This window comes from Culex pipiens, chromosome 1 (assembly GCF_016801865.2).
Source record: "Culex pipiens pallens isolate TS chromosome 1, TS_CPP_V2, whole genome shotgun sequence".
Classification (NCBI taxonomy): Eukaryota; Metazoa; Arthropoda; class Insecta; order Diptera; family Culicidae; genus Culex; species Culex pipiens.
In genome coordinates this window covers 21,708,410-21,719,531 of record NC_068937.1, presented here as the reverse complement: position 1 = coordinate 21,719,531, position 11,122 = coordinate 21,708,410, and the positions used below count along the sequence as shown (strand labels likewise).

The window sequence follows — 11,122 nt, the reverse complement described above, 5'->3', positions numbered from 1 at the left end:
TTGATATGTTGGCATCGATATTATTGTTCACAGCCATAAAGCTTATTTTTTCTGAGTACAATGACCCTTGGAACGACCGCAAAGGATTTAAAATAGATTTTTAATTGGGTACTAAAGCCCTATGCCAATTTTTATGTACAACGGTAAAAAAACACGATTAAAAACCATTTCTGATCACTATTTTTCATTTTAACGCAAAATTTTGTTTTGCAAGACAACATTTTTTTGATGGATCAACTATGGTCCCCTTGGAACGAGCTGTCAAGTAGAAGCTTTTCTGTCAAGAAGGACCGCGAGGTTAATTTTTCAAAATTGATTTGAAAATCCATTTTTAACTCTTTGTGGTCGTACAAAGGGTCATTGTACTCAGAAAAATAAGCTTTATCGCTGTAAACAATAATATCAGCAATCTAAGCTTCATTTTAGGACCCAATTTAATTTTTAAAAATTAACTTCACGGCCCTTCTTGACAGTAAAGGTTTACTTGACAGCTCGTTCCTGACGGACTTTTGTCCGGAGTGCACAGCGGATTACCGCGACGAGACGAGAATCGGTGAAATAGAAAAAAAAACACTCGCGTTAAACTTTAGAAACGAACGTTTGTTTATTAGCGAGAAAAATCGAACCGCACGCGACAACGTTTTGGGCGGGAATTATGTCGTGTAAACGCCGAGGCGACTCAACTGAAGGTTGGTGCAGAAACGGCGGGCCAAGGAGGAGGCATAAAGGTGAACACTGTTACTTTCAACAGTTCCAAGGGGACCATAGTTGATCCATCGAAAAAATGCTGACTTGCCAATATTTTTTTCGCATAAAAATGAAAAAAAGTGATCAGAAATGGTTTTTAATCGCGTGTTTTACCGTTGTGCATAAAAATTGACATAGGGCTTTAGTACCCAATTTTGCCTGTTGAATCTGAATCTGCCCTCAGAATTCGATGCTAACATTTCAAAAAGCATCATGTACAAACAGTGTGTTGCTGAAGGCTTCAGCCTGAAGCAGATGACCAGGCGAGCAAACCCCCCGGTGATCTAGATCATTCGTTGATCTCTCCCTCAACCTCGGGCGTGTCAACGGAGTTGACATATTAGAAGGAGAGAAGAACGTCAATTCGTGGAAAGCAGACAGTCATTCGATACAACGTTGAACAACGATAGATACTTTTGGGACTAATTTGATCTTTATTAATTCGCTTACATAACATTTGCGGTCATATAGATAAGTTGGGTGAAAAATCATCTGTGCTTAACTAAATCGGCTAGATTTAGATTATAAGTAAGCAAAATCTGCATTTAAATGAAACTTACTAACCTTATGCGCACAAATTAGGCTCCGTGCCTCTTATGACTAAATAGCTGTACGGTGAACGAAAGTTGGTTTAAGGACTATAAATTGTAAGTCTCTGCTATCAAACCTTTGAACTATGTACTAATAAACAACATTTTCAGCTTTAAGCTTACTCCAAGAATCATCTCGAGTTTGACTAAAAGAGGTCCGACATAAAGGCTAGTACGCTGATCGGAAGGAAAGGGGTCAAGCAATGGCTTTACGAACAACAGAACAAAGGAGAGGGAGCGATTTCTTGGGGCTTTTCTTCACCCTCTCTGGCTTGCTTTCGCTGCCGCCGCTGCCCATTTGAAATTTTTCTTGACCGATTCCTTCCGAAGTGCATACACCGCTTAAACCGGTTCACACCCTCAGCAACAAACTTAAAGAATTTATACACGCGATGTCTGACCTACGACGAAAAGGTGAGGTTAGAATTCCCGCCCTGGACGAAAACAAATCGTCGAGTTCGAGTTTTGCTGGAGCAACATCTTCAGCAGAGACAGCGTTGCTAATCCGACGCCTGGAGGAAGAAAAACAGATCCAAGAACGCTTGCTGATTGAAAGGAATAATCTGGAAAAGCGTCTTCATGAAAGGGCGATTAAGGAGGAAAGAGAACGGGAACATCGAGTTCTGGATGAAAAACAACGGCTGGAAAAAGAAATTCATCGAGCACAAATATGTCTTTTTGCAAACCAAAATCGTTCGTGACCGGAGAACAAGCTTACTACGCTTAGGTCGACACCAGCTTCGATTCCGATTACTGCGGTGGAATCGTCGTTCACAAGCACGACAAGCATTGCCCTTTATCCAGTCTTAGAATTTCACCCACCCCCGCCCGCTCCTGCACCGAATCCGGCTGGCACAGCAGCGAAGCCGCAACCTTGTATCATAGAATAATCTTGTAACAACGAGCTGTGCTACCTGCGATTGAACGATCTGGAGGAGGAAGTGACAGATGAGTACAAATGTGGGGACGGAGTGTAAACGCGCGCGGAACAAGCTAAGCAGATCTCTACAGGTCCGAACGGGACGGTGGGCGTTCGGGAGGTTGGCTACGGCAGCAATCCTGCTGTGTCCAGAACCTGCGTTTACGTTGTGGACCGTTGAGAGTGAACGCTCGGGACGAAAGTGTGAGTTTGATTGAGTTGTGCTGGAATCCTGATCGGAACGTCGTGTCTCCTACGGCAAATACCCGTTGTACAGAATGCCTCCGTCCTTCGTGCGAACCACGTTCCGATCGAGCGGCTTGATCCGCTCGCTGTACGGGGCCACGTGGACGGGCTGGAAAAAGTCCGGCCGCACCATGATCTTCATCTTTTCCAGCCGCCGCTCGAGCCGGCGATGCTCCGGTTGCGCTCCCAACCCGCCGAGCACCAGCCCGCGCTCCTTCGGCACCTTGACCGCGTTGAACTCCTGCTCGACCAGCGACAGCGTGATCACGTTCCGCTGGGAAGGGTCCGGAGAAGCGGGTTGCTTGCGTTGTTGAAGGTTTCGCCGGCGAAGCGCCGGCAGAAGGTTCAGGTCGAAATGGTCCGGTGGTCGTCGCAGCTTCTCCTGCTCGATGGCCACCAGCTGGTCACGGTTCTTGTACAGCATGCAGCAGGCTCGCATCGTGAAGAAGTAGATGATCTCCACTCCGGATAGTAGGCTGAAGCCCAGGAATAGGCCGGCGATGCCGCCGAAGGACACCAGCAGGTCAACCCAACCGAACAGAACCTCGCGCTTGTACCGGATGACGGGCCAGGTTAGGTACTCGATCGTTACCAGCGGTTCCTTGCCGGCCTCCGACGCAATGCTGCAAAATGCTGGGATTAAACCATGAACATAACCTTGAATCTCTTTCTAACTTACACCTTGGAGTACTTCTCAATCTCGTACACGGTATTGTTACAACCCAACTCGCACTGCTGACATAGACGCCCAACCCTGGTAATGGTCGTAAAGTTATTAACCAAGCAAGGCAAATCCGCCGGACCGCACTGTCGCTCCGTAGATCCCGGCTTCAGCGCATAAAACGGCGGAACGCATCCGCACCGCTTGAGACACTTAATCAGCCGGCACTCCCGCATACACCCGGAATACGTGTACTCGTCCTCGTGGTACTGCAGCCCGACCTCGTCCGGAAAGATGCACTTGCGCTGCCCGATCGACAGCTGCCGGGCGTCCTCCGTCGTGTACGTTTGCTTCATCGTGACCAGCAGCTCGATCGCAAAGTCCTCGTCCCACTGGACCTGGGGTCGGAACTCCCAGCCGGACAGCTCGTTGTACGAGTGGATCAGGATGTTGGACTTGCGCAGCGGGCCGAACGTCAGGCCCCACTTTTTGTCCGTTTCGTAGATGAATTTCCGATCCGGGTTGCGCACCCTGTGAAAATGTCAAACAATCATCTCAGCAGGCAACTTTACGCAGTAGGCCTGGCCCCGCTCTTACCATGCCCGTTCCGAGTCGTAGAACTTGGCGCTGAACGCGTAGCAGAACCCAACCTCGGAAAACACGGGCAAGAAGCTCTTGCAGCAATCCTCCAGTCGCGTACCTCTGAACCAGCACTCGCCAATGACCTCGTCGCAGCTCAAAACGTTCCGGAATATCTCACTCCTCACGTCATCAATCTTCACCTTGGACAAACTCCCCACCAACCCCTCATCTCCAACCAACTGACCAATCCGTCCGAAGGAACTCATCGCCAGCAGCGTTTCGTTAAAGTCCTCCAGCTTATCCTCGTCGAACGGCGTCTCCACCGGACAAACCAGCACCGTCGGAAACACGGTCGCCGTGAAGCGAAGGCTCGTGTCCGGTCCGGTGATGGTCGGATGGGTCTGGAAGCGCACCCACAGGTTCAGGATGATGCAAACCGTGGTGACGGCGCTGACCAGCACCAGACAGAACCAGGCAAAGTGTTCCCAGAAGGGCCGGCCGGCTTCGGCGATGTACCGGACGCCGTGCAGCGTCGATTCGGTGAAGAACTGACCGACCTGGTGGAGCCAGCTGGCGCGGACCAGGTGGACGAGGGGAATCTTCGGGGGAACGTGGCGCTTTCGGGGCATGGTTTCGAACTGAGAGTGGGGTTTTCGGTGGAGTCGTGGTATTATAAAAGCGTTTCACGTTACCGATTTTAATTACATGATTTGAATTGACATGATTTTGCTTTTAGTTTGAGAAGCACGCGATTTCACACCTTCCTGTGTATAATTACGTAAGGGACCGTTTTTTTTATTATGCAGCGCAAAATTTTGGGTTTTTGAACCCCTCGTAACAAAATTTACATACAAATTTTGGATAATTATGTATGAAGCGTAACACAACCTTCAAAACTCCCTCCCGTAACTGCGTAACGTAATAAAAGAACGTTCCCTAACCCCATTTTCGTGCATACAAAAATACAAATATTTTTTTTTTATTTAATGATCTTTAGCTTTTTCGATTATTTTTAATATATTAGATTTTGAAATTGAAGATTTTTTGATTTCTAGATTTGAAGTTTTTTTTTTACAAATTTCAAGATGTCTATAGACCATAGTTTTTTTTTATTTTTGAATTTTTAAAAATATTCAATTTTGATATCGTTTTTTTTTAAAAGCATTTAAAGGTTTTAACATTTTGAAATCGTAAGATTTATTATTTAATTTTTCTGGTAAAATTGTAGAGAAAAAAATAGTTTTACTTCACTGAACTCCTCGTCACAGTGTCCTGATTGAAACAAAGCTCGAACTGTCACTGTCTCTGCCAGATATGTTAGCTGTCATCGGGCGTAACCAGCTTTAAGTCAAAAAACCTATAAAATAAAAATATAAAATTCAAAACCAGCTATAAATTGAATGCCATGAAAAAAACTTTTGCTGGAAAGAGATAGCAGATCTGATGCAAACAAACCAACTTCAGTGGCACTCAGAAGTATGAATGTGTTAGTATATTTTCGACCTTATGTTTTAAATTTCAAAGGTTTGAATGACCATTCAGTCGCCAGCCAGCGACAAGTTAAGACGTGTTTTGTTCGTGTTGTGCTTGGAAGTTTTTGACGGATGGAGGTGGAGGAATCCTCCGAGGAGGAAGCGGAAGAAGTCCAGCGAGGTCACTGGAATCGGCATCGAAGGAGAAAAAGTTGAGAAGACCCTGCTCAACAGCAACAAATTCAGCGCGCTTTCGGGCGACAAAAACAACAACAATGCCAGCCCAGCAGGAGGAGGAGACGCGGTTCCAGCACCCGGCCAGTCGGCAAGTAAACAAAAGCAACCACCTTTGGTGGTGAAGAACACCACGGATATTTACAAGCTCCTGGCGATAGTGGAAAGTTGTAAATTTGGTTTCAACCCAATTTACAAACTAACCCGATTTGGAACCAAGGTGACCTGCTTCTCTGTCAAAGATTTTGACAAGTTGCAGGAGCTCCTCAAGAGGAAGAAAGTGGAATTCTACACCCACGAACGGCGGAGCGAACGAAATCATCGGGTGGTTCTTCGTGGTTTTCCTGATGAACTGAAACCGGACGAGGTCAAGTACCTTCTGAAGAGGGATCTCAAGCTGGACGCGCTGGAGGTGAATACCATCAAGCGGAAGGAAAAGTACACCGTGGACGAACCTCCGTACATTGTGGTCTTCCAATCTGAAGAAGCTCTTTGCAATGAAAGTTGTGGCAAGCACTATCATCCGGTGGGAGGCCTACCGCAACAAGCGGCCGAACGTGACCCAGTGCAGGAACTGCTTGCAGCTGGGTCATGGAACCAGGAACTGTCACCTGAAAGGGAGGTGCAACAACTGTGGGGATCCCCACAAGACGGACGAGTGCAAAGTCCAAGAAGCCGAGCCGAAGCGGTGTGCCAACTGCTCTGGAGCCCACGAAGCCACGGACCGCAGCTGCCCCAAGCGTGCGGACTTCATCCGGAGGCGCCAACAGGCGTCGAAACCAAAACCGCCGGCAAGGAAGGCGGAGAAGCAGAGTCCAGCAGTTCCGGCGTTCACGCCGGCGGAGTTCCCTCCGTTGCCGGGTGCAGTCCCGGACGGAACATCGAAGGATCGCCCTCGCCCCGCAAGAAGCAGCCAAGGAAGCTCCCGAGACAGTGGAGCCACGAAAGAGGAAGCCGGGGAGGTGCTCTACAGTTCTGCTGAGCTGTGGGGCATTTTCTCGGAGTACATCGGCAGATTCAAAACCTGCAAGACCCGCTTGGACCAAGTAACCCTCGTCAGTTACATGATCTCCAAGTATGGAGTGTAATGAGTTTTTTTTTAATATTTTGATTGTAAACTGATCCTTGGGCCTAACCTGGTCGTAGCACCTAAAAGAACGTAATAAAAATAAGTTATGAATAAAAAAAAAAGGTTTGAATGACATTATTAAGATTTAAAATTATTTGAAGATGTTTTGATTAGTTGGAAGTTTTAGATCAATAAATTTATTTATTTTTAATTTATTTACTTTTAAATAATATTTCGAGAATTTAACAATTGTTTGCATTGATCTGTCAAACAGAACTTTTACTGTCATCGCTTCATTTACCTGTCATTCCTCTCTCCAAGATGGTGCTTATCCATTCACACTGGCTTTTAGTAAAAAATCGTTTTATTTAACACACAAAATATAAAAACACAAAGCATCTAAACCAGTAAACAATTAGGTTTACGCCGACTCGGTTTTGAGGTTAGAAATTTGACAGCTTGTCTGCACTGTTTACATTATTTGCACGTGTGTCTCTGTAAAAATGTGTGTGCGTGTGCGCTCGTGACGTCACGCTGTTAACCCTAATTCAAGGCAAATACCCGTTATACAAAATGCTCCCGTCCTTCGTCAGAATCACGTTCCGATCGAGCGGCATGATCCGCTCGCTGTACGGTGCCACGTGGACGGGCCGGGAAAAGTCCGGCCGGATCATGATGTTCATCTTCTCCAGTCGCCGCTCGAGCCGGCGATGCACCGGTTGCAACCCTCCAAGAACTAACCCGTTCTGCTTCGGCACCTTGACCGCGTTGAACTCCTGCTCGACTAGCGACAGCGTGATTACGTTCCGCAGATCTTGCGACGGTTCTTTGGTGGGTTGGGGTTCGACGCTTTGGGGTTTGAAGTCTGGTCGCAGCCCAAGGTCGTACCGGTCCGGAGGTCGTCGCAGCTTCTCCTGCTCGATGGCCACCAGCTGGTCACGGTTCTTGTACAGCATGCAGCAGGCTCGCATCGTGAAGAAGTAGATGATCTCCACTCCGGATAGTAGGCTGAAGCCTAGGAATAGGCCGGCAATGCCTCCGAAGGACACCAGCAGGTCAACCCAACCGAACAGAACCTCGCGCTTGTACCGGATGACGGGCCAGGTTAGGTATTCTATCGTTACCACCGGTTCCTTGCCGGCCTCCGTAGTCATTCTGGAATTGAGGAGATCACGTGATTGACGGAACATTCTCAAGAGTCGTACTGAACTTACACCTTGGAGTACTTCTCAATGTCGTACACCGTGTTGTGACAGCCCAGCTCGCAGTGCTGACAGCCGCCAATGCTGGTAATGTTCCCGACGTTGGCCGCCAAACAGGGCAGTTCCGACGCGACACACTGCCGCAGACTCTTCACCGGTGGCGCGTAAAACGGCGGAATACAGCCGCAGTACTTGAGGCACTTCTTCAGCCGGCACTCCTTCATGCAGCCGGAAAAGGTGTAATCGTCCTGGTAGTACCGCAGCTGGACCTCGTCCGGAAAGATGCACTTGCGCTGCCCAATCGACAGCTGCCGGGCGTCCTCCGTCGTGTACGTTTGCTTCATCGAGATGAGGAAGTCGATCGCAAAGTTCTCGTCCCACTGGACCTGCGGCCGAAAGTCCCAGCCGGATATCTCGTTGTGCGAGTGCACAAACACGTCCGACTTGCGCAGCGGAGCGAACGTCAGGCCCCACTTTTTGTCCGTCTCGTACAGGTACTTGGTGTCGGAGTTGCGCTCCCTGAAAATGTTTGACATTACGTCACCTTCATGTTGAACAACGTTGAACTGTCAAAGCTCAACGTCATTCCACATTCAGGTACTCACTCTTCCAGCTCCTGGCCGATGTACCGCGAATTGAACGAGTAGCAGAACCCGTGCTCGGAATAGACCGGCTTGAACGACCCACAGCAATCAATGGGTTCGTCCTTGTACCGGCAGTACCCGAACGTCGCGTTACACCGCACCGCCATCTTGAACACCAACTTCCGCAAATCCCGCCCGACCAGCTCTTTCGCGTGAGAAAAGTTCTCCGCCCTCTCGACCGCTTCCCGGATGACCGCCCCGTACGACAGCTTCGTCAGCACCTCCAGAAACGGCTCGTACTGTTCCGACCCGGCCTCGTAGTTCGCCAGCGTGACGTACGCGACATCGTGCACACTGCGCTCGTCGTACGGCCGCTCCGGACACACCATCACCGTCGGGAAGATCACCTCCTGGTTGTGAAAGTCCGTGTCCAGCCCCGTGATGGTCGGATTCGTCTGGAACTTTTCCCACAAGCTGAAAATAATCACAATGGCCGCCACCGCCCCGGTCGCCACGAAGCAAAACCACATAAACTTTTCGAAAAATGGCCGCCCCTCTTCGGCGATGTACCGCACGCCGTGCAGCGTCGAGTTCTCGAAAAACTCCTTCGTCTGGTACAGCAGGCTGCTCCGGAACAGCCGGAACCCGTTGAACAGATCCGACCGCTTTTTGGTGGCTTTTTTCTTCGCTTCCACCTTAGTAGGCTTCTTTTTGCGGGCTTTCTTCGAGCTGGCGTCCATCTTGTTCGCCATTGGCACGTGTCACGGCGCGCCTACTGTCAAGCTGAATTTGGGAAACCGACCAACTCTCTCGAGTGGTTTCATGTTCCACATGAAAGCGATTGCGTGACGGACAGTGATTAGTTGTGGCGCATTGATTTCATTGTTTGGGGCTTATCGGGCGATTCCGATCTTACGGCGCTAATGGGACTCCGGAGAACCTAGGGATATCCGAAAAATTTAGCGTGACTAAATTTGGCGGATTTCTTTGTTTTGGAGCAAACAAGAACAGCTATGTTTTTGAGGTTAGTTATTTGACAGTTTTTCGTGCATTGGGATGGTTCGAACAACCCTAACTGTCCTGAATGTAATTTGAACTATCAGGGGTTGGAACATTTCTTGAACTTGAACTCTTTGGAGTGCCATTACATGTTAAAATTTGTATTTGAAAATCTTAGTACAGTGAGTCAAATATTTGTCCGTACCCCCCCGTACGGGAAATGTTTGTGATATAAAAGTACATAAAATTCGACTAAAGTGCCATGTTTTATACATCAATCGACGCGGCAAAATGTCCTCTTTAAGACATTGTCATTGGATTTGCAAAAAACTTTTTCTTGAAAAATACAAAAATTGTTTACTGAAAAAAGTTAAAAAAAGAGGTCAAATAATTGTCCGTACCCCCTAGTAAAAGTACAAAATCTGATCGATTTAAGTGAATTCATTTATGAAATGTTGTTTCAGTGTCAAATACTAGTACCTTTAGCCAGTTTGTGACAACTTTGAACTTCTGATAAGTTTGTTTAGTTAATTTATATTAAAAATTGGATTAAATTTAGTTTTTTAAAGTAAAACTTATCATAACATTAGTTTATAAACAACTATTTTTATAAAATTGCTATTTTGTGTTGTAAGAGTCTCTATTGAACAAGTTTCAACAATATTTGTTCAAAATATACATTGTTTTCATCTTTTTTATTGACATTTTTCGACCAAAAATACTGTTTTGGAACAATACCGTTAAAAAATCCGGATTGTCCCGGAACCGGTTCAACCCCTCGGAGGGAAATTTTGTGGTGATCAGATAGAGGACAAAAAAACCCACCTCTTGCAATTTGAAGCATCCAATTTCGTCCACTACAGCCCGATTACGAGTCCCTAGTCTGAAATTTGAAATTTTCACTTTCCGTGCTGAGAATTTCTGTACCGTTCTGGGTCAGAATGTTTTGCTTGGGGAATTTGAAAATTTCAAATTTCAGACTAGGGAATCGTAATCGGGCTGTAGTGGCTGTAGGGGGTACGGACAAATATTTGACTCGCTGTATGTCACTGTGGGTTTCAGCTTGAAACAACAACAGTTAACAAGTTTTGAATTGTTGAAGATCTTTGTTCTAATTTTTAAAATTCAACAACTTTCAAAATCTTGTAAAAAAATCTACTCAATTCTAAATCTCTAAAACTATCAATTTCCTAAAATCTGAAATTAAATTTAAAACTTCTAAAATTCTGAAAAAAAACTTCTAAAATTATAAAATTCTGGAATTCAGAAATCCTAAAAAATTTGAATTTAAGAATTCTAAAAATTTTAGAATTCTAAAAATTTTATAATTCTAAAAATTTTGAAAATTCTTAAATTTTGAAAATTCTTAAATTTTGAAAATTCTTAAATTTTTAAAATTCTTAAATTTTGAAAATTCTAAAATTTTGAAAATTGTAAAATTTAGAAAATTTTAAGATTTTGTAAATTCTAAGATTTTGAAAATTTTCAAAATTCTGAAATTTTAAAAATTCTGAAATTTTAAAAATTCTGAAATTTTTAAAATTCTAAAATTTTAAAAATTCTAAAATTTTAAACATTTTAAAAAATTTAAAATTTTGAAAATTTAAAAATTCTAAAATCCTGGAATACTGAAATTTTTAAATTTTAGAATTTTGGAATTCTAATATTTTAAAAATTCTAAAATTTTGAAAATTCTAAAATTTGAAAAATTCTAAAATTTTAAAATTTCTAAAATTTTGAAAATTCTAAAATTTTAAAAATTCTAAAATTTTGAAAATTCTAAAATTTTTAAAGTTCTAAAATTTTGAAAGTTCTAA

General features: G+C 45.0%; 2 protein-coding genes across 2 annotated transcripts; both read right to left on the bottom strand.

The window, feature by feature from the left end:
* Positions 1-2,057: 2,057 nt before the first annotated feature.
* On the bottom strand, positions 2,058-4,628 carry LOC120420250 (sodium channel protein Nach). The gene is made up of 3 exons (XM_039583241.2): positions 3,761-4,628; positions 3,182-3,694; positions 2,058-3,125 (listed from the first exon to the last, which is right to left on the bottom strand). Exons 1-3 carry the CDS (start codon positions 4,372-4,374, stop codon positions 2,510-2,512), a joined length of 1,743 nt encoding a protein of 580 aa, XP_039439175.1. The 5' UTR covers positions 4,375-4,628; the 3' UTR covers positions 2,058-2,509.
* A 2,102-nt stretch (positions 4,629-6,730) lies between these two features.
* On the bottom strand, positions 6,731-9,463 carry LOC128092293 (sodium channel protein Nach). Its single transcript, XM_052711632.1, has 3 exons — positions 8,328-9,463; positions 7,735-8,241; positions 6,731-7,675 (listed from the first exon to the last, which is right to left on the bottom strand). The coding sequence occupies exons 1-3, from the start codon at positions 9,056-9,058 to the stop codon at positions 7,069-7,071; spliced, it is 1,845 nt and encodes a 614-aa protein (XP_052567592.1). The 5' UTR covers positions 9,059-9,463; the 3' UTR covers positions 6,731-7,068.
* Positions 9,464-11,122: the final 1,659 nt, after the last annotated feature.